This window comes from Bufo bufo, chromosome 9, assembly GCF_905171765.1.
Source record: "Bufo bufo chromosome 9, aBufBuf1.1, whole genome shotgun sequence".
Lineage (NCBI taxonomy): Eukaryota > Metazoa > Chordata > Amphibia > Anura > Bufonidae > Bufo > Bufo bufo.
Genome location: NC_053397.1, coordinates 206,392,339 through 206,415,438, shown reverse-complemented (window position 1 = coordinate 206,415,438; position 23,100 = coordinate 206,392,339). Strand labels below are relative to the sequence as shown.

The window sequence follows — 23,100 nt, the reverse complement described above, 5'->3', positions numbered from 1 at the left end:
ATTATAGACCCGACCCGATTATAGACCCGATCAGAGCTGAGACGACTTCTAGTTATAGAGGGAAGTACCAGTGTCCTCTTCTCCCCCTTCTCAAAGTTGCTGCAGGGACCCCCATATTCAATCATCTGGTAGCATCTTGCTGCTGTGTGAGCCGGTAATATCTGAATGTATCCGTACGGTGGGCCCCAAAATAAATTATACTGGGGGGCCCTGAGCTCCCCAGTCCGGCACTGCATAGAAGTGATTGGGAGCTATGGAAAAATCAGAGCCTGCAGTGTTATGCTAGCTCCCCCGACCTCCGGAAGGGTATTTTAATTATCACAGGTACTAAACAGTGGTATGGTGGTCCTTCACACAAGGAGTGAGTTGGGTTCTCCGGAGCTCAGTTGGTGGTTTGTAGCCATGGCCGTATTATCCTAGATTGATGATGATGATGATGAAGATGAAGAGTGCGCACACAATGTAACCATAAGATATTTATTTAAAAATAAAATCATCTCTTTGTACTTTGTGTCCTTTTCTCAAGGACAGAATGGAGGCAAACTGACACCTTGGTAAGTGATCAGGTCGAATTTAAAGTGACTTCTCGTTGGAAGATCCGTGCTCAGGAAATCTGTGCAAAGAAAAGGAGATGATATCACAGACTGCTATTAAAAGAATCATTGCTCAAGAACAAGGAAGCCGGTGCACAGATGGGTAATGGAGACTTAAGAATATGTTCACTGTGGGTATGAATTGTGTTTACAGTAACATGGAGAGGTCACATCATGCCCGTCCGTCAGTGCTAATGACACGTCGCTAACAATAAGGTATTATTTACACTGCCGGTCAATGTTTTAGAACAATATTTACAGTTATTAGTGACATTTACACAGTTGAAGTCCAGAGAGTAATGTGAAATGGTACAAAGGCAGAAAAGTAAGGGGCTATCCTATGACTAATGTAAAAAAATATGTACAGTACATGACAATCTCTTTCTAACAAAGCTAGAACCAGCCCTGTACCTCATGTGGATCCAGAGATCTCCCCCATTCATTGCTCTGCTACATTTATATCAACCTGGCAGCTCAGGGGCGTGTCTTTTCTGCTGCAGCTCAGGGGCGTGTCCATGCTCTCACTATTGCAGCTCGGGGGGCGTGTCATTTCTGCTTCAGCTTAGGGGTGTGTCATCTCTACTGCAGCTTTCTCCCTATCACAGCTCAGGAGGCAGTTGAAGGATGGAACTGAGCATGCGAGGTGGACAGAGAAATGAGATAAAGAACAAACAGCAGGTGGCGCCATACAGATACATGTTATTGAATACCTCAGCGGCTATACAAAAAGTATTCAGATCCTGGTGCTGGTTTGAAAACTGCAGAATATTTTTTGTGGGACAACCCCTTTAAATAAAAATAAGTAAAATAAACAAATACAGACATTTATAAACCTTGGAAGTGTAGGTCTGTCCTATAGAGACATTGTAAAGGAAGCCAAGCTCTCAGTGAGTACCGTTTTCTATAACAACAAAGAGCAGTTGGAAACTGGAGGAAATTTCACAGTTGGTGTCACGCGCTCCTACCCAACAGCGTACACAAACCCTGCGTGATCTACCAAATGTGTCAAATTTTCTTTCATCAGTCGATAAGACCGTCTTCCAGTCTTCAGTAGTCCACTGGAGGTGCTGCAATCTTAGCAGTGGCTTTCTTAGGGTGGGTTCAAATCACGTTTTATGCCTCCGTTTGACGTATACGTTTGAAAGAAAAAGGATAGAAAAACGCAGCACACCACATTCTTGTATACAGTTCGGTAAAAAAAAAAAAAAGTATACGTTTTTTTTTGACAATGGAACTTTATGTCACTGTATGGCATCAGTCTGAGGCATCCGCTTAACGTATACGTTCTTTGGATACATTAAACGGATGGACCCACCCTTACTGCTACTCGACCTGTCAGACCTTCAGCTTGAAGTCTTCTGTTCACAGTTGAAATGGAAACTTGTTTGTTTCGTCCTGCACTAAGGCCTCTTTCACACTTGCGTTGTCCGGATCCGGCGTGTACTCCACTTGCCGGAATTACACTCCGGATCCGGAAAAACGCAAGTGTACTGAAAGCATTTGAAGACGGAACCGTCTTCCAAATGCTTTCAGTGTTACTATGGCACCCAGGACGCTATTAAAGTCCTGGTTGCCATAGTAGGAGCGAGGAGCGGGGGAGCGGTATACTTACAGTCCGTGCGGCTCCCGGGGCGCTCCAGAATGACGTCAGAGCGCCCCATGCGCATGGATGACGTGATCCATGCGATCACGTGATCCATGCGCTTGGGGCGCCCTGACGTCACTCTGGAGCGCCCGGGGAGCCGCACGGACGGTAAGTACACTGCTCCCCCGCTCCCCGCTACACTTACCATGGCTGTCAGGACTTTAGCGTCCCGGCAGCCATGGTAACCATTCAGAAAAAGCTAAATGTCGGCTCCGGCAATGCGCCGAAACGACGTTTAGCTTAAGGCCGGATCCGGATCAATGCCTTCCAATGGGCATTAATTCCGGATCCGGCCTTGCGGCAAGTGTTCCGGATTTTTGGCCGGAGCAAAAAGCGCAGCATGCTGCGGTATTTTCTCCGGCCAACAAACGTTCCGTACCGGAACTGAAGACATCCTGATGCATCCTGAACGGATTTATCTCCATTCAGAATGCATTAGGATAATCCTGATCAGGATTCTTCCGGCATAGAGCCCCGACGACGGAACTCTATGCCGGAAGACAATAACGCAGGTGTGAAAGAGCCCTTAGCTGTGCATGAAGATGTTGTGCCGTGAGCTGCTGATTACGCAAACTGTTGACTCTCAAAAACTTCTGATTTTGCAGTGGTCTTTGGTCTGCCAAACCTCTTCCTGCCAGAGTTTCCTCCAGTCTCCAAGTGCCTTTTGTCGGTATAGGAACCTGTGCTCACTGACAGCTTGGGTTGCTTTGCAATCTCTCTATAATGCCTCCATTATAATTCTCCGTCTTCTTTTGTAAATAGTTTTTTTTTTTCTAATTTTGATTTTACTTTTGTTCCTTTGTATCATTTCATGTTTTTGGTTGGACTTGAACTGTGTAAATGTCAATAATAACTCTAAATATCTGTGTTGTAAAACTTTTGATCGGTAGTGTATATACATAAAATTTTATAATATTTTTTAAAAGTGTAAGGAGAAATGTCTGAAAAGTTGTGTTTCTCATGAAAAATTATTTTAACAAAAATGTGCTAAAATATAAAATAACCTGTTCCTTCCTGACTGCTCCAGTGCAGATGTTCCGATCGTCCCAACGCTTTCTGTTCACTTTCTACATCCACGTGACCTCTGCAGCCAATCACTGGCCACAATGGTGGCGTTTGTGTGTGCAGTACAAGACTACTGTGGTCAGTGCTTGCCTGCAGCGGTCACATAGATATACAGCAGGTCATGGCTGCAGCAAAGTAAATCATCAGGAAGTATTGGAACGTCTACAACGGATGTAACAGATGAGCTTAGGTTATTTCCGCACTCTGGCTGTAGAATTTATTTTAATCAACTTTCAGAAAAGACAAATACATTCATTTCCCACATACTCTCCCTGGTCACTGCTATGCAGTTCATTGGTGACTGCGGTGCGACAAAGAATGGCTGCCCCGTTTGTGATTTGCGCAAAAGATGAGCGGCGTGCAGTGATTCGGTTTGGTGCCAATAGTTATTGAAGACTTTGTGCACGGGATGGAGAAAGTGTTTTGCCATGAAGAGGTGAGCATGAACAGAAAGAGAAGTTCAAGGAAGGTCGCACAAGCGTCAGCCACGAAAAAGTAGCCAGACGCTAGTCCATGACTGATGACAACGCTGAGCGTGCGCGTGAAGGATGAGCGATTATTTTGCCCAACGAGGAAAAATATTCAATTCTGATGAAGAGGTAAAGACAGCGGTGCATTTGTGGCTCACAGCTCAGCCTACAACATTTCTAATGAGGGAATACAAAAAGCTTGTTGAAACATGGACAAATGGTATTGAAAAGCAAAAATTATATAAAATCGAAAAATGATATATTTATCTTTTCTAAAAGTGGATAAATTCGACAGCCAGAGTGTGAATGATTGATTTTTTTAGTAACCATAACAGTTAATCTATTATAGCTAGGCTTGAGCGAATCGACCTTTGTATTATAAATCCAAAGTCGATTTGTTCAAATACTTTGATTTTAATGCTGTATCCGTACAGCATTAAAATGTATTGGCTCAGTGGAGCCAAAGTTTGTTTCACCCGAATTCGCGCAAGACTTTGGTTAATTCCTACTGTTATGCATATCTGCGTATTGAAAAGCAATTTAAAATAGCAATCCGAACTGGGCTTTGGTGCTGGCTGGTACCTCGGTACCAAAGCCCAGTTCGGATCGCTATTTTAAATTGTTTTTCAATACGCAGATATGCATAACAGTAGGAATTAGCCAGTATCGGCCGACTTTGGGCGAAACGGACTTTGGCTCCAATACATTTTAATGCTGTACTGATACAGCATTAAAATCAAAGCGTTTGAGCGAATCAACTTCGGATCTATGATCTGAAGGTCGATTGGTTCAAGCCTAGTTTATAGCTGATCTGTCCTTACCTTCTCTGCATTTGTGCGTCTTTGGTAAACTCATGCTTTCTTGGTTTTTACTAAACCTTTAGCCACCAGACTGCGGTATAACTCTTGCACATACGTGTATACACATTTAGAGTCTGGGACCTTCATTCGAACCATGTCTTCAACATCCAGAAGTGGGGGGCAGTCTGCAAATTTCCTGCACAGAAATGAAGTTGTTTGAAGTATGAAAGGGGGATATAAAACAAATATGGATATTATTAAAGCAATTGCAATTATCAGTACAATTGGGAGGATTTATCAAGCCTTTTGCGCCATAGAAGTGGTGCCAAACACCTGAAAATTAATCCCACTTGGCTTGGGATTAGATCCAAGTACTCGTACTCAACCTGGGGGTGCGGTACATGGGGCCACTGTGACTCTGTCGCCCAAGAGCACACATACACCTGGTGATCATATAATAATGTCGATTGGATTGAAAACATTTCTTATTCAGGTCAGATAATGCAGTACGACATCTCTTGGATTATATTCAGCGTGCTGTCGAGTAGCCAGAAGGATTGCAAGTCCTGAAAAGTTTTTAATTGTATTTTTGTTGCACTTTCTCACCATTTTCAATGTATCTGCTTGCTGTCAGTGGATAAATACATTTGCATTCATATTAACTGGCTGAAGACACCGACAGATCTTGTCCTGCCCAGTTTAGAGATGGATGCAATTGTAACCAGTCTGGGCAATTGTCTGTGAGCAGAATACATCAGTAAAAAACAGAATTCTATCTCTTGTCTTTGTAGTTTGCAACAATGTATCAACATGCAACAGTAGTTTTAATTATAGAGACTTTTATAATTATATTCATTGTATACAGATGTTTGCAATTTTCAGGCTGTGATCCAGTAAAAAGATATGACATTTACTTACATAGAATGTCACCACCTGGTGTTCAGACAGTACAGCAATGTGCACGTCCATCTACTGAGCTGAATGCTCACTGCCAGGTCTCTGCATAATGATACTCTGTTCCCAGCAGGGCAGCCAATACAAAATACTTTCTGCCTGCCTGTCAGAGAAGGAGCAGAACCTCTGCAGTAGCATGGCAGTGTATCTGAGAAGACTCCTTGTGCAGACGAAGTAAGAAGGGATTATACTTCTGCCAGAGGGGGAAGGAGACTGATTCTGTTCAGAGGGGGAAGGAGACTGATTCTGTTCAGAGGGGGAAGGAGACTGGAACCCCAGCAGCAATGATTAGAGCAGCACCAAGAGGGATGAAAAAGGTAATTTTTATGCTAGAAGTTACTTTAAAAAAAAAAGCTATTAACAGCTTTTTAGGGCTTTTGGTATAAAAATGATTCATAGTATAATCCCTTTTAAAGACACCTTTGGGGGCAATTTTTTTAAAATTATTTTTACATATAATTTTTATATTGTTTTTTATTAAAAATATGGAGTCCTTTTTTCTGTACATAGCTGAGATGTTCTACTAGCAGCCTTTGGATCTTTTCCATCAGTTGGGGAGCTGACGGCTCCTTATCTCCGCTCTCTGACATTATAAACACTCATTATAGCTCAGTCCCTATCTTACTGATGAGAATGTGGCTTAAATAGGTGTTTATGACATCTTAGTAGTTTAGAGATAAGGTTTATTAGATGACTGGCACAAAGGGAAAGTACCAGGCAAACAGCTAGAAAAACGGGTAACTCTTTGCGACAGAACGGCTCAATATTTTTAATAAAGACCAATTGAAAAAAAAATATTTTTAGCCAAAAATGAGTAAAATGAAATCATAAACAAAAATTGCCTCCAAAGGAGTCCATAGCCTTTGAGCTCACAGAGGACGGTCTAGACTGGATATAACTGTGTCCTCGTCTTGGATGAGTTTAGGGCCAAGTCCATAAGGGGTTTCCACTTCTGGTTGTAAACAAGAATGTTTATATTCAGCGATATCAATGGTGAGAAAGAGTAGAAAGCTACAGAAGTGATTTCTCAGGAAAAACATTGATAGGCAAGCAATGTGTGATTGGAGGAGATCCGAACCCTGTTTTTTACTCCATATACAAATGAGCTGTTAAGTGCACTGAGGGCGGGCCTGAGACACTTGGAGCACCGCTCCTTTGCCAGCCCCTTCCTCCGAAGGCTGTAGAATCATCATCTCTCCTGACCCTTCAATGTCACAAGCGTGCCATTTCTTTCGACCATGGTGCATGTGCAGTACAGCACTTTGCTCCAGCCTGAACTATACTGCGCTTGCGCTGAGGTGAAAACAAGTGGCCCACTTGTGACAATATAGAGCCAGGAGAGATGACAATTCATCAGTCTGGTCCTTTACCCGTCAGAGGAAGAGGCTCGGACTTTACCACAGCTCTCTGCATGGGAAGGCCTGAGATGGTGGTGTAGATTGCTTCCCCCTCTCTGCTTTCATTAGTGCTCAGGAAAGGGTTAACTGCCAGTGTAATACACGGTTCTATGGATAAGTCATATGCTCCTCTTCATCTACATGAAAATACAGTATAATCTATACATAACACAGGGCTATTGCAGGTCATCTTTCGCTCTCATTTTCCTATTGCATGTACTCTGTCTAAAGCCTCATTCACACATCCGTGTGCAAATCTGTGAAAAGGTGGTCAGTGATGCCTCCGTGAGGATGTCCGTGACGGACAGGTGTGTGGTCTGTGTGTCAGTTTTTTCCTGTTCGTGTGTCATCCGTGTTTCACTGACCCCGCAAAGCTGAAAAATATTGTTCAAAGCATCTCTTCCTGATGACCCGTGAAACCAGGATGTCATTGGACCCGTAGACTATGATGGGAGTGAAGGATCCGTGAACACGGGAAAAATAGAACATACTTCCATGGTAAAAACACAGACCCACGAACCCTGGTAAAAAAAAAAATTATAATGTGTGAATACACACATTAAAATGAATGGGTAAGAATGGCTGTCCGTGGAGAACGCGTACGGCACGCGTACATGGAACACCGACGTGTGAATGAGGCTTAATTCATTATCTGTCTTAATGGGATTGCCCCATCTGGGACATTGATGGCAAATCGCTAGGTCTCATGTCTGGGACCTGCTCCTAGACCGCGCATGCGCAGTGTGCTCTCCATTCATTGCTATGGGAGTTCCGAAAATAACTGAGCGAGTGCTAGCACAGTCACTGCTGCAAAATGAGCGCTCTGCTTTTTTTGGATCTCCCATAGCGGTGAACAAAGGGTGGCCATTATGTGTGGTTGCTCTCTGTTCTCTTCGGTGCCACATTCTGAAGGTAGGAGTAAGTCCAGACATCTGATGATGATGGCATATACTAGAGATATGACATCAATGTCCCAGATGGGAATAGTCCTTTAACACAACCATTCTATCTCTACAAATATTCAAAAATATCCTCCTCACTCTGCTGCATTGAACGCCAGCTGGAAGTTCTGTCTTCTGTTCTTTGGGTCAAGAGAATCGTAATCGAAAGCATCAGGGAAGAAAGCCACAATGAGGGCACAGAAGGCCAGGCCGCTGCTCCAACTGCTCGAGAAATTCTGGATCTCCACTCCCTGATATAAAAAAGAAATAGTAAAACATAAATACATAAAGAAGTGGAGAAGTCATTGGGTGTGATATAGGCTTCTGAGTTGCATGAAGCCTATGAAGCCGTACCATACCTCCATACTGCTCTGATTTCATAGGAAGACATCGTTTTTTCCTGTTAGATTCAGTATGAATCTAACAATCTTGTCATTCTCCATTGGACGCCATATGATTGAGGTATTCTCTCCTAATATTTCTTCCTATGTAGCATATGGCGAGACTAAGCTTCTGTTATACTATATGTCCCCTTCCAACAGCTGAGCGGCAGGGCTGCTGGAAGTCTGACCACCACCAATCTGATACTGATGATCTGTCCTGAGAATAGCTCATTAATATTTAATTCCCAGAAACCCCCTTTAATTCTAGCCATAGAGAATTCTTGCTTATGCCAGGGCAGTAATGCCTGGGTTATTGAGCACTTGGTTGACCACCAATGCTTTAGACAATGAACCCTGAAAAATTAATGGAGGACCTGACCACCAAAGCTTTAGGAAATGAACCCTAAAAAATGAATGGAGGACTTGACTAGTGTTGATCAAGCACCAAAGTGCTCTGGTGCTCGAGTAGAACACCTCGGGATGCTCGGGTGCTCTACCGAGCACAATGGAAGTCAATGGAAGAACCCGAGCATTAAACCAGGCTGCCCCTGCTCTGAAGAGGGGAGGGTGTCTGGTTCATAGGAAAAGGTCAGAAATTGATGGAAACACCACTGAAATGGTTCGGTAACAGCATGGGGAGGATGTCTGGATGCATCTTGGACTCCCAGGTCGCTGCTGGGAACGATGTTGTCCGAGTAGTACGGCACTTTTACAGACTGACAATAATACGCACAAAACCGAAGATAAAATCGATTTTAGAGGAAAAATTGTTAGGAAACATTCTTTCCTGTATATTTACTTGTATATAAAGTGCAAGTGCTGCCAAAAATTACAAGGAAGAGGCACTCCGATACAACCTGTATATCACATAAAGGAGGGCCTCATTCACATGGTGGTAAAATTGTTCAGGTAGTGGGACTCCTACCCTCATAAAGCCTGAGCCCTAAGTGAAAGGGCCAAATATTACAAGGAACCAGCACTCCAATACACCCTTTATTACACATAAAGGGGGGCATCATACACACCCTTGAAACATTATGATTGATGGCCTGCTAGTGACCCTCAAAAACATTAGGGGCGAGGGCCTGCTGCTGAGCTGACCATCTAAAACATTAGGGGCGAGGACCTGCTGCTGAGCTGACCCTCTAAAACATTAGGGGCGAGGACCTGCTGCTGAGCTGACCATCTAAAACATTAGGGGTGAGGGTCTGCTACTGAGCTGACCATCTTAAAAATTATGGTTGAGGGCCTGCTGCTGATCTGACCATCTGAAACATTAGTAGCGAGGGCAGCCTAATAAGCATGTTGATATGATGGAGGAGGAGGACGAGAAAAGGGCGATTGAACCATATACCCTTTTTGTGGTGGAAGGGTGCATGGGAATACAGTGTATTCAATACACCATAAAAGCCACATTTCAAATGCCTTTATGTTCAGCCGCTTTCCTCTGGCGGAGCAGAGAAGTCAGGGGCAATCCAGGCCTTGTTCATTTTGATAAGAGTCAACCTGTCAGCATTTTCAGTTGACAGGCGGATGCACTCATCAGTTATTATGCCCCCAGCAGCACTAAATACCCGCTCTGACAAAACGCTGGTGGCAGGGCAGGCCAGCACCTCCAAGGCGTAGAGCGCCAGCTCGTGCCACGTGTCCAGCTTGAACACACAATAGTTGTAAAGCACAGAGGGATCACTGAGGTCTGCTACCATCTTCCAAAACTTTTCCCTCCTTGTGACACTAGGCCGCGCATCAGGTTGAGGGTGCTGGCGGGGTGTCATGAAACTGTCCCAGGCTTTGGAGAGTGTTGCCCTGCCTCTGTTGGAACTGCTGTGTGTTCCCCTCGTCTCCGCTCTTCGGTTGCCCAAGGAACTAAGTACTCTGCCGCCAGCGTTGTCAGCTGGAAATTTTTGGAGCAATATTTCCACAAGGACCTTCTGGTGTTGCACCATTTTTCTAGTCCTCTCCACCACAGGAATAAGAGATGAGAAGTTCTATTTGTAGCAGGGTTTGAGAAGGGTGAACAACCAGTAATCGGCCAAAATCCATACAACGCGAGGGTCACGAGAAAGGCAGCATAACATAATGTCAGCCATGTGTGCCAGAGTCCCAACAGACAAGACTTCGCTGTCCTCATCAGGAGGATCACTCTCAATCTCCTCTTCCTCCTCTTCTACCCATCCAATAATAAAACTTTCATGGGTACTACCCTCTGTAGCGGAGGCAACCGTCTCCTGTTCCTCCTCCTCCTCATCATCATCATCATCCAATTCGCGCTGAGAAGACGAACTGAGGGAGGTCTGGCTATCACCCTGTGTACTGTCTTCCCCCATTTCCACCTCTTCCACATGCAAAGCGTCCGCCTTCATTGTGAGCAACGAGCGTTTCAGTAGACCCAGAAGTGGGATGGTTACGCTGATAATAGCGGCATCGCCGCTCACCATCTGTGTTGATTCCTCAAAGTTGCGTAAAACCTCACAGAGGTCAGACATCCATGCCCACTCCTCGCTTGTGAAGAAGCTGACTGGAAAGGCGACGACCATGTTGCAGCTGGTATTCCACTACTGCCCTCTGCTGCTCACAAAGCCTGGCCAACATGTGGAACGTGGAGTTCCAGCGCGTGCTCACGTCGCACAACAGTCGGTGAGCTGGCAATTGCGAGCGCTGCTGCAGTGTTGCCAGACTGGTGGCAGCTGTAGATGACTTTCGGAAACGGGCACACACGCGGCGCACATTCACCAGTAGCTCAGGCAAAATGGGGTAGGTTTTGAGAAACCGCTGTACCACTAAGTTGAACACGTGGGCTGGGCATGGTATGTGTGTGAGCTTGCCGAGCTCCAAAGCCGCCACCAAGTTACGGCCATTATGAGACACAACCATGCATGGTTGTAGATTGAGTGGCGAGAGCCACAGCTTAGTCTGGTCCCTCATACCCTGCCACAGCTCTGAGGCGGTGTGATGTTTGTCACCTAAGCAAATTAGTTTCAGCTCGGCCTGTTGCCCCACTGCAGTGCTACACTGCTTCCAGCTACTGACTGATGGCTGACTGGTGCTGCAAGATGAGAATTCAGAGGTGGAAGTGGAGGAGGAAAAGGGGGGGTTGCAGCCACTAACGTAGGTGGTGGCGGAAATCCTGATGGAAGTAGAGCCCGCAATCCTTGGCGTTGGTAGCACCTGTGCCATCCCAGGGTACAACTAGCTCCCGGCCTCTACAACGTTCACCCAGTGTGCCGTCAGGGAAATGTAGCGTCCCTGGCCAAAAGCACTTGTCCATGTGTCAGTCGTTAAGTGGACCTTGCGAATAACTGTGTTGGTCAGGGCACGGGTGATGTTATGGGACACATGCTGGTGTAAGGCGGGCACGGCACACCGGGAAAAATAGTGGCGGCTGGGGACTGAGTAACGAGGGACAGCCGCCGCCATCAGGCTGCGAAAAGCCTCAGTGTCCACAAGCCTAAATGGCAACATTTCCATGGCCAGCAATTTGGAAAGATGCACATTTAGTGCTATGGCCTGTGGGTGGGTGGCTGGGTATTTGCACTTTCGTTCAAAGGCCTGGGGTATGGACACTGGTCGCACTGGTGTGACTTCGAGAGTGGTGTCCTGCGCCGCCCTGCAAACTGGGACATCAAGCTAGGTATCGTGGATGAGTGTGTTTCTTGGCTCTGGCAGCAGGCACAGTTTCACCGCGCCCATGGCCACGGCCTCTGCCTGCATCATCAGCAGCACGGCCACTTCCCCTTCCCTTACTGCTCGCCTTCTGCATATTAAATGGTATATAAGCTTGCAAGTATGTCACACGTACAGTAGCGCAGGTTTTGTAAGTGTATGCGCAAATAAATTAGACTGAATGTCACAAATATTTAGGATGGGCAAACGTTATACAGGAGATGTAGCGCAGGTAATGTCGCTGTCACCAGCGGCCAAACAATTGCGCCGAATGTCACTGATATTTAGGCTGCGCAAATGTAACACAACAGATGTAGCAGAGGTTGTCACTGTCAGCAGCGGCAAAACTATTGCATGCAATTTAGCGCAGGTTGCGCTAATAATAATATATAGCAGTCAGATAAAACAATAGTCTTTTTGGTCTCTAACACCTTGAAACACTAAACAATTCCTGTCCCTACACTATCTGTCCCTTCTGCTGCAGCTCTCTCTGACTAAGACTGAGCCGAACCACATGTCATTGGGTGCTATATAGCACCCGATGACGCGTTCCGGCCAGTCAATCACTGTAATGCCAGTAACCAACATGACTACGGCGTTACAGTGAATGCCAGTACTTTCCTGCATGTTTATTGGCTGCCAACAAACGTGCGGGGAGGAGACTTGAGCATCGCTCTCGAGCACACGCGGTGTTCGGCCGAACACCGCGATGTGCCGAGCATCACGATGCTCGAGTGAAAATGGTGTTCGGCCGAGCATGCTCGCCCAACACTAGACTTGACCACTAATGCTTTAGACAATGAACCCTGAAAAATTCATGGAGGACCTGACGATCAAGGCTTAGATGATGAACCCTGAAAAATTCCTGGAGGTCTTGGAGGGTGCAAAGCTTCATGTGAACATTTACACCGACCATACAAATCTGAAGTACCTCCAGTCTGCCTATAGACCGAACCTATGAGGAGCACATTGGGCCCTCTGTCTTCCAGCAGAGAAGAACCATAGATCAGATGACCTTACCAAACAACCCTTTTCCACCTGCACAGATCTTATATACCTGCCCCTGAATAGTCCAACACCATTGAAGCTATGTTGTTAGATAAGACCCTAGAGCTGAAAGCATCGATATTAACCGATGAGGGTGGAAAAAACTACATGGCTCAGTACAGACCATGACATTTTTCGTAGACTTGTTGCTTTTCACCACAATTGGGTAACTGCATCCTAATAGGGAGAAGTTTTATAGGACAAAAGATGAAACATAAATCCTTACCTCCCGCCCCCGTGTCTTTGCCCGGCACCATTCTAGCAGCATGTTCTTTACAGCATTTGCACCACAGCTAGTCGACCGCTGCACACGAATCCCTGAAGTGGCGACACTGTGAGAGAAGCCTTTATACATAACTTTACATATAACCTGCAAGCAGCGGTTTTTATCTGGCCAAATCCCGGGTCTCATTAGAGTTAATGGGCTCCGGCGCGGGGCAAGGTACTATTTGGCTATGCCAGATATGATGAACTCCGGGCGGAACAGACTGCCGTTACATTTTAGCGCTGGTGTGAAGCTAGCCTACGGATTTAGCTGTAATGAGTGTTTATGAGCTGTTAGGAAAGTGCAGAGTACGGCCTCATGCACACAACCGTATTTTTGGTCTGTTTCTAATCCGCATTTTTTGTGGATGGCACACGGACCCATTCATTTTTATGGTTCAGCAAAAAAAAATAAAAAAAATAAACGGACAGCACATGGATGTCATCCGTGTTCTGTCCGGATTCATGCGGCTGCTCCGTAAATGATAGAACCTGGCCTATTCTTGTGTCCCATTTTGTGGACAAGAAAAGGCTTTTCTACAGTGGGTCCAGCGAAAATTGCAGGATGCACAGGCCGCATCCGTATTTTGCGGATCGGTGATTTGTGGACTGCAAAACGGATATGGTCGTGTGCAGGAAGCCTAAGGGCTACAGACAGAGCCATCAGAGCGGGTCTCTGACGGAGTCGCTGTGAAGCAGAGCGCAGCAGTCTGCAGATGCCCTGAAAGTGAAGACTGTAGGGCAGGCATCCTCAAACTGCGGCCCTCCAGCTGTTGTAAAACTACAACTCCCAGCATGCCCGAACAGCCTACAGCTATCAGCTTACAGCTGGGCATGGTGGGAGTTGTAGTTTTACAACAGCTGGAGGGCCGCAGTTTGAGGATGCCTGCTGTAGAGGAACAACCTAGATTTTTAGCCCAAAATAAGCAGAATGTAAAGATAAAAAAAGGTGTCCACAGTCTGTAAACCCCATTGTGACTGTGACCTTAGAGTTCTTTTATTCCTTATGCCATGTTGACATCTTTATGACTAATGAACACTCACCCTCCGAATTTTTCCGCAATGTCTTTCTTTGTGGCTCTTCCATATGATTTTGGCATGGTCTTAGCCCGGGGTATATCAGATTTTCGATCCCGTTGCTCTTTTTCACCAGCGGCCTCTTTACCCGGGGTTGTAGCAGCGCCACCCTTTACAGAACTGGCAGAAAGGAAACAATTTGGTGATTTTTAAAGGGGTTATCTATGACTTTAAAAAGAAGTCCGCTTTTCTTTGTCTTCTAGAAATAAGACCACTTTGGTGCCGCTCAGCCCACCTCGCTTCCACGGGGATGGGCTGCAATACTAGACACATCCCGTTCCAAATCATTTTTTTTTTCAAATCTTGGACAATCCCTTTAAATTAACTTTCATTTCTACTGTTTGATCCCTTCAATGTCATCATCCTCCACATTCTTCTGCAATTCTCTGTTGTTACAGTAAGCATTACACGATGCAGCAGATCATCATCTAAACGATCTGTGCAGCTACCCAAGATCTCAGCATTGAAGGATTTCAGGACAACAATATTGTTACTGTCTTAATTAATGATATTACCCTTGGCATAGCATCACTGCCCACCAGCTCTGCGTCTACGCCCACCCTTAATTATCATGTCTGTAATCCAGAACATGAGGAATATCTTACACTATAAAGTAATGGACAGACTTCATCAAAATTCCAGTGAGAACCCAGAAGATGGACATCAAAGAGGACCCATCACCTCTCCTGATATTTCTGTTTAATAACAATCCAGGAGCTTCTGCGTTGTGCCGTTCCTCTGTTATTTCTCCTAGAAATGTAAAACTAAATTGACGACTGGATGTTACTAGTCGGAGGTTAGCCCTACGCAGTCTGTCCGATTGGTGCCGACATATCAGACTATTTAGGGACACAACCCTTGATAACACCAGCTGAGATCACTAGAACAGGGGTCCTCAGCTCTTCTTTTCTCCTTACCGCACAATCGCAGCGAGGAGAAGTCTGAATGTAGCAGCGGATGAACGGGCGACTACCTGCTCCTTTCAGTGTCTATGGGGCCGATACCAGCTATGCCCATCAGTCCCATAGGTTTTGAATGGAGGGCACTGCGCATGCGCAACCGTCACTTCCTTCAGACTCCTCCTCACTCTGGATGTGCGATGAGGAGGAATTGTTCTAGTGATCTGGGTGGTCCCAGCGATCAGACATGGATCACCCGCCCAAGTGCCAATTGCAGGAAAAACAATTAAAGGGAAGCCGGGATTTGGGATTGTATGGGTTAAATTCATGAATGCATAGATGCCAGTTGTCTGTTCAGAACCGAGGGCGATCTGTTTGTTAGAAACGATTCCACTTTTTTTTACTTGTTACTAGGATGAGTCAGAAAACAGACAGAGGCACAGCATTTCCACAGGGCATCAGTATTAGTTACTTGTGCACTGACAGTTCGCCATGTAAGGGGCTGTTCACATCATGTTTTTGCTGTAAGTGTTCGACGTATCCAAGGTACCACTTGGAACCGAACCCGAGTTCGGGAAATGTTTTTTTACAGTACAAATTCATTAATGAAGTTATTACTTTGCGAAGTAATAAATTCGTCTCATCAGAGCCAATACATTCTAACACTGTACAGTATTAGAACGAAGTTTTATGCGAATCGACTTATGCGAAAGTCGATTCGCTCACCCCTACTAGAAACTATTGCTATATCTTTTTTTTTTTAATTCTACATTTTTTTTATATAATTTTTTAAAATTATTTATTTATTTATTTTCATTTACTTTATTTTAAAGTGATTTAACCCCTTTCTGCCACTGTCAAGGCAGGATGAGGTTAATTCCCAGCCTGCAGGCTGACATTTCATTTTAAAGCCAGCAGGTGGCGCTCTTACATAAGAAAAAGCGCTTCCTACCGGCTTTCATCTTCCTCAATGTAATACACGCTTGTGGCAGAGTGCTACAAGCGTGTATTACTAAGCACACTGCTCCCGCTGGCCACGGCACATCTCCCTGTGACCGCAGCTGTCACAGTGATCTGCGGCGGCACGGCATCGGCAGATTGCATTGTAACCCAACACTTTTATACATTGGGTTACAGATGAGAGCCTACCGACATATAAAGTCGTGCAGCGGTAGGAAAGTGGTAAAAGAAAGACTTAAATATTTAAAGGCATCATCTGAAAAAAATTAAAATAAAAGATACGCTTAAAGGATAGAAACATGACGCCTTATGTTTCCATCCATCTATCCTTAACTGCAAAAAAGAGGTATACTTTTTTTTTCCGCAAAACAGACGAGTGTGCTATGCTCTGCTATTCTGTCCTTAAAAAAAAAGAGATGCAGAAACATAAACAGTGGCAAACGGGGGTTAACAGTAAACACTTATGGACTACTTTTGCCCAATTATAGTTTATGGGTATGTGAGCAATAACAAGTATTTACAAGCTTATAACACTTGCCATACGGGAAAAACCTGATGTGAACAGCCTCTGACTCTGCAAGAACATTTCTGAACATTGTTGCAGAATCAGGGCCCTTAAAGGGAACCTGTCACCTGGAAAAGACAATTGACACTAATCACAGTACCTTAAAGTATCTCTCATAGTGTGCCCAAAGATGTATTCATATCTTCTTTCTGCGTTGTGCTGGCTCATAAAATCGACTTATAAAACTGTGTTTGGCACCTTTTTGAAGTCGTGCTGAAGTCACGGGGGCAGCGGCCTCCTTGACTCAACAGTCGGATAAGCCCGCCCCTATGCCGCTCCTCCGCATATTGATGGACATTTTTCCCTGTAGCCGTGACCGCGCTCTTCTCGCGCATGCGTCGTGCGTGTCCTGCCGCAGCATGATCCCGGCTACGGCTCCCTCCCTGGCATCTTCTTGTTCACTGCGCCTGCGCCGCTCCTATACAGCGCGCTTGCGCCCATCGCTTCTCCCCTGCGGCGTGAGCACGATCACTGTCTGCTTGCACTGCAGCGCAGGCGCAGTGAACATGCAGATGCCAGGGAGGGAGGGAGCCATAGCCGGGATCGCGCTGCGGCAGGACACGCACGGCGCATGCGCGAGAAGAGCGTTGTCACGGCTACAGGGAAAAATGTCCATCAATATGCGGAGGAGCGGCATAGGGGCGGGCTTATCCGACGGTTGAGTCAAGGAGGCCGCTGCCCCCGTGACTTCAGCACGACTTCAAAAAGGTGCCAAACACAGTTTTATAAGTCGACAACACAACGCAGAAAGAAGATATGAATACATCTTTGGGCACACTATAAGAGATACTTTAAGGTACTGTGATTAGTGTAAATTGTCTTTTCCAGGTGACAGGTTCCCTTTAAAGGGGTTTTCTCATCTCAGACAATGGGGCATATCGCTAGCTAGGATATGCCCCCATTGTCTTATAGGTGCGGGTCCCACCGTTGGGATCAGGAAAGGAGAAGTGAATGGGAGCGCACCACGCATGACCGGCCACCGCTCAAATTCACTTCTATGGCCCCAACGGAAATAGGCGGTTGTTTTCGGTGGCCTCATAGAAAATGAATGGAGGGCGGCTGTGCATGCGCAATGCGCCCTCCACCACTTTCGGGGCTCTGTTCTCGATATAGGTGCTAGGACCCACACCTGTCAAACAATGGGGTCAGTGATATGCCCCCACTGTCTGAGATGAGACAACCCCTTTTGAGGTCCTGCATGCACAGGGGTGGGGGGCCCTCAGAATCATTTCCTCTAACTAAATAAATAAAAACAAAAAACCAGCCCACATTGTAGCTTCCATCCCTATCTCTGGCAAGCGTAACGTATATATCTCCTATATAGAAAAGACCGTAAAAGAAAAGGGCACTATATAAGGCCTCATGCACATGACCGTATGTATTTTGTGGTCCGCAAAAAATACGGATGACGTCCGTGTGCATTCCGTATTTTGCAGAACGGAACAGCTGGACCCTAATAGAACAGTCCTATCCTTCTCCGTAATGCGGACTGTTGAGGGAAGTGTTGGATTTAAATATATATGTATATATGCCCCTACGTATCTGCATATATATGGGCCCTTTTGCATGGGCCGGTCCAGGTGGTATGGGTGTGTGCATGGAGATGTATGTATGCCCCCTTGTCAGCATACATCTCTATGTATAATATATCCATAGGCAGGTGGGCTTATTACTGCCCATTTATGCCCCAGAATTATATTGTGTATATATACATGCATGTAGATGTGCCCCAAACATCTATATGGATGTATATACCTAAATGTGGGCCCAGCATATGGATCTGTCCAGGTTGTGTGTATGTATATACATGTATACCTAAGTGCCCCCAGGTTGGGTGGGTATATACACTCACCTAAAGAATTATTAGGATCACCTGTTCTATTTCTCATTAATGCAATTATCTAGTCAACCAATCACATGGCAGTTGCCTCAATGCATTTAGGGGGGTGGTCCTGGTCAAGACAATCTCCTGAACTCCAAACTGAATGTCAGAATGGGAAAGAAAGGTGATTTAAGCAATTTTGAGCGCGGCATGGTTGTTGGTGCCAGACGGGCCGGTCTGAGTATTTCACAATCTGTTCAGTTACTGGGATTTTCACGCACAACCATTTCTAGGGTTTACAAAGAATGGTGTGAAAAGGGAAAAACATCCAGTATGCGGCAGTCCTGTGGGCAAAAATGCCTTGTGGATGCTAGAGGTCAGAGGAGAATGGGCCGACTGATTCAAGCTGATAGAAGAGCAACGTTGACTGAAATAACCACTCGTTACAACCGAGGTATGCAGCAAAGCATTTGTGAAGCCGCAACACGCACAACCTTGAGGCGGATGGGCTACAACAGCAGAAGACCCCACCGGGTACCACTCATCTCCACTACAAATAGGAAAAAGAGGCTACAATTTGCACGAGCTCACCAAAATTGGACTGTTGAAGACTGGAAAAATGTTGCCTGGTCTGATGAGTCTCGATTTCTGTTGAGACATTCAAATGGTAGAGTCCGAATTTGGCGTAAACAGAATGAGAACATGTATCCATCATGCCTTGTTACCACTGTGCAGGCTGGTGGTGGTGGTATAATGGTGTGGGGGATGTTTTCTGGGCACACTTTAGGCCCCTTAGTGCCAATTGGGCATCGTTTTAAATTCCACGAGCTACCTGAGCATTGTTTCTGACCATGTCCATCCCTTCATGACCACCATGTACCCATCCTCTGATGGCTACTTCCAGCAGGATAATGCACCATGTCACAAAGCTCGAATCATTTCAAATTGGTTTCTTGAACATGACAATGAGTTCACTGTACTAAAATGGCCCCACAGTCACCAGATCTCAACCCAATAGAGCATCTTTGGGATGTGGTGGAACGGGAGCTTCGTGCCCTGGATGTGCATCCCTCAAATCTCCATCAACTGCAAGATGCTATCCTATCAATATGGGCCAACATTTCTAAAGAATGCTATCAGCACCTTGTGGAATCAATGCCACGTAGAATTAAGGCAGTTCTGAAGGCAAAAGGGGGTCCAACACCGTATTAGTATGGTGTTCCTAATAATTCTTTAGGTGAGTGTATGTGTATACTGATATGATCCCCAGGTTGTGTAGTATATATATATATATATATATATATATGTATATATTGGTCAGCCTAGTTCTGTTATGACGTAGGCGTGTGAGGTGCTATGTTGTGGCATCTGGGGGGATGCTCTCATTTACACCTTGGGCAGGAAGTCTTTTGATTCCTGAGCTAGCCTCGGGGGGGGGGGGGGGGCAACTGATTCAGTTCAAGCATTCCGTCACACGCCCACAATGATGTCATCACCCTCCTGTTGAAGGAGGAGGGGGCTGCTTTTGGGCTGTATTAGCCCAAGCAGGACAAAGGTGCGGCCTCTTGGAACAAGACTACAATCAGAGACACATGGGAACAGCTCCCTGAAGGAAGAGAGGCCACATGCCCCTGGAGATGGCTGAGTAACCCTTTCCCTCCAGACCCCTAATACCCCTGATTTACCCCTATTCCACCGACCATCCCCTAACCCCGGCTGCTGAACCTCCTGCAGCATTAACCTCAGCCCTGTTCCCCTGCTCTGCCCTGACACCCCTGCAGTCTGCCCTGCAAGTCCCTGCAGAGCATTAACCTCTGCATTGCCCTGTCCCTGCAGAGCCCTGACCATTAACCCCTTCACTGCATACTGCAGCATTAATCCCTGATAAGCTCCTGTACCCTGGCAGACCTCTGCAGCAGTCCCTGTGTTAACCCCTTCACTGCCTGGTCCCTGCTGCAGTCTGCTGCCCTGATAACCCCTGCCATACCAGGTGTTAACCCTTTCCTGGGTTACCCCTTGCCCTGCCTTTCTCACAACCCTGCGTTCCTTGGCCTGCATGTACCCCTTGTACCCCGTAGGGACAGTGAGTAGACAGGCGGGTGGGTTACTGATATTTGTGTATGTAAGTGTATTATTGTAATTGTAGTTAGATCCTGGGGAGGACTTGGGACTGTGTTAGCGTAGTTAGGACCGTATTAGTGTGTTTACTTATATTGCTGTGTGCTGCTATAAATATATATATCTATTCCATTGATATAGATATATATATTTATAGGCAAATATTAAACTGTAACGTATAGTGTGTTAATAAATACCTTTTATTTAAGCACAGTGTGTAGTCTTTTGTAGTATAAGGCGCCGCAGCAATAGCCACAGGTAGTTCAGTGGAGTGTATAGGTAACAGAGGTAGTTAGTTAGTTAACTCAGCTAAATAGGTATTTTATTATGATTTAGGCATAAATAGGCAGAGTCATCACTAGACGACCCATGCCTATTTATGAATATTAATTATTGAGATTTGCATAAATATCAATAATTAATATCCCCTTTAACACGGACAATAATAGGACATGTTCTATTTTTTTGGCGGAACGGAAATACGAACGTACGGAAACGGAATGCATACAGAGTACGTTTTTTTTTTTGCAGAACCATTGAAATGAATGGTTCCGTATACGGTCCGCAAAAAAAACGGAACGGACACGGAAAGAAAATACATTTGTGTGCATGAGGCCTAAGATAGATAGATAGATAAAAGATAGCACAAGTGCAACTATTATATCAAAAAATAAAATAGAAAACTGTGGAAAAACAGACCTTTCTCTATTTTTTGTTACATTTTCCCAAGTGTAACAACAAAAAAGTACTACAATAAAAATGGCATAAATTAAAGTCCTATGTACAGTATCAGTGAAAAAAAAGTTAAAAACAATGCAAGTACAATAAAATAACTGATGATCATGAATGGGAAAAAGTGGCCCAGTCTTGAACTAGTTAACAGACTTGTCCCTGCGTTTGAAAACCAGAGTTCCGGCCCATATATAGATTTGTTAGGATTAACCAGTAAAATAAATATGTCAGAGCTTTCGGTGGCTGTAGGCCAGCAATATTCTACTATGGAGCTGGTGCATCCCGACATAAAGGTTCTGGTTGTCACTCCTAAGTTGCCCTAGTCTTAAAGAATAAGGACCCAGAAGAACAAAAAGAAGAGGAAAGCCTCCCACATCGTCATCACCTGAAGTTAATTGAGAGGAAACCATTACCTTGAGCATCATGGAGGTGGACATTACCTGGCTGCAGACTTGCTCTTGTCTACTTTATCTGCATGGTCTTTGGCACTTGGTTGAGCCTGCTCTTCCTCACTTTTACCATCGACATCAGTGGCAGCGGCTACCTCCGGGCTACTGGCTGAGGCTTCAGATTTTTCTTCTTTGTGGCCAGAAAAGTCATCAGCACTTTCCTCTTGGGTGGAGGAGCTTTCTTTGTTTGCTCCTGGGCTTGCTTTTTCTCCATCTGAAGTCACTGAATCTTCTGTCACATCTCCACCAGATGTTACTGTATCTCCTCCTCCGTCTCCTTCTTCCGTTACCTCTTCTCCTTCTTTTGCTTCGGTCTGTCCATCTCTTTGGTGCTCCCCATCCAATCCATCATCTCGCACAGTATCTTTCTCAGTCTTGCCTTCTAATATTTTCTCAGGAGTTGTATGACCTTCTTGTATCCCATCTTCCTTTGCACTTGTTTGATTGTCCCCTGCGGCTTCTGATGATGGTAGACTTGAGACTTCTTGTTGCTCCTCTGTTAGGGCCGGGGGTTGTTCTTCTGCCATCTTCTTCCAAAAAGTAATAATAATAACCTTCCAGCTGCTGTCGGAAAAGTGACTTCTCTCCTGACCCCTTTTCCCTCCTACTTGTCACTGGGCATGGTGGGTGTCTATTTTTATTCAGGATTAGCTGGCTTTATCCATCCTCCTTAGCCACCCCCACACCCAGCCAGCTGTCACCTTGATTCTCTATCCCTGGAAAGCTAAAAACAGTTCTGTATTATGTCACTCGTCACCGTCCCCATAAATAAAACACAGACAAACCTATGGCTTTCTACATGATATTAGTATGGAGATGACACCAGAGGTGGTGGTGTGGGCATGAGATTAAACACAATTCAGTTGGCATACCTGTCGTTCTACGTTTTCCTATGTCATAACTGGTCTACTGTATATAAAAATATAGACTGCAGAGAAAAAAAGGGGGTTAGTCAGCACATCCCAATGCGCAGGTGCACGTTGCTATGGCTGAAAACACAACATAGAACAAAACATACAATGCAACAGCTCTCTGCAAACCAAATAAAGTACAAAAATGTATTATATTGCTAATGCTATGCTTATAAATTAGAGATGCTTGGCAAATCATTTTGTACAAAATTATCTGAGCCCGTCTGCCGCACGTCAAGGCGATCTCTGTAAGACGGGAACCTAACACTAAGTTCAACCTGTTAAGTGCCATGACAGCAACCATGAAGTTCAGGGAGTGTAGGTTCCGCATGCATGCTGGACTAC

At 45.3% G+C, this 23,100-nt stretch overlaps 1 protein-coding gene across 1 annotated transcript; it reads right to left on the bottom strand.

Moving 5' to 3' along the window:
* Window positions 1-463: 463 nt before the first annotated feature.
* Window positions 464-22,470, bottom strand: SMTNL1 (smoothelin like 1). Its single transcript, XM_040407943.1, has 6 exons — window positions 21,836-22,470; window positions 14,267-14,419; window positions 13,185-13,290; window positions 7,965-8,116; window positions 4,595-4,769; window positions 464-613 (listed from the first exon to the last, which is right to left on the bottom strand). Exons 1-5 carry the CDS (start codon window positions 22,369-22,371, stop codon window positions 4,625-4,627), a joined length of 1,092 nt encoding a protein of 363 aa, XP_040263877.1. The 5' UTR covers window positions 22,372-22,470; the 3' UTR covers window positions 464-613; window positions 4,595-4,624.
* Between the last annotated feature and the right edge of the window lie 630 nt (window positions 22,471-23,100).

What these genes read in the sequence shown, in the direction of transcription:
- SMTNL1 (XM_040407943.1), bottom strand. Translation starts at nt 22,371, where the DNA reads ATGGCAGAAGAACAACCCCCGGCCCTAACAGAGGAGCAACAAGAAGTC. An exon ending in AAGAGCAAGTCTGCAGCCAG is followed by an intron (nt 14,420 to 21,835) that starts GTAATGTCCACC and finishes CCTTTCTGCCAG; the next exon opens with TTCTGTAAAGGGTGGCGCTG. An exon ending in CTGGCGTTCAATGCAGCAGA is followed by an intron (nt 4,770 to 7,964) that starts GTGAGGAGGATA and finishes ATTTCTGTGCAG; the next exon opens with GAAATTTGCAGACTGCCCCC.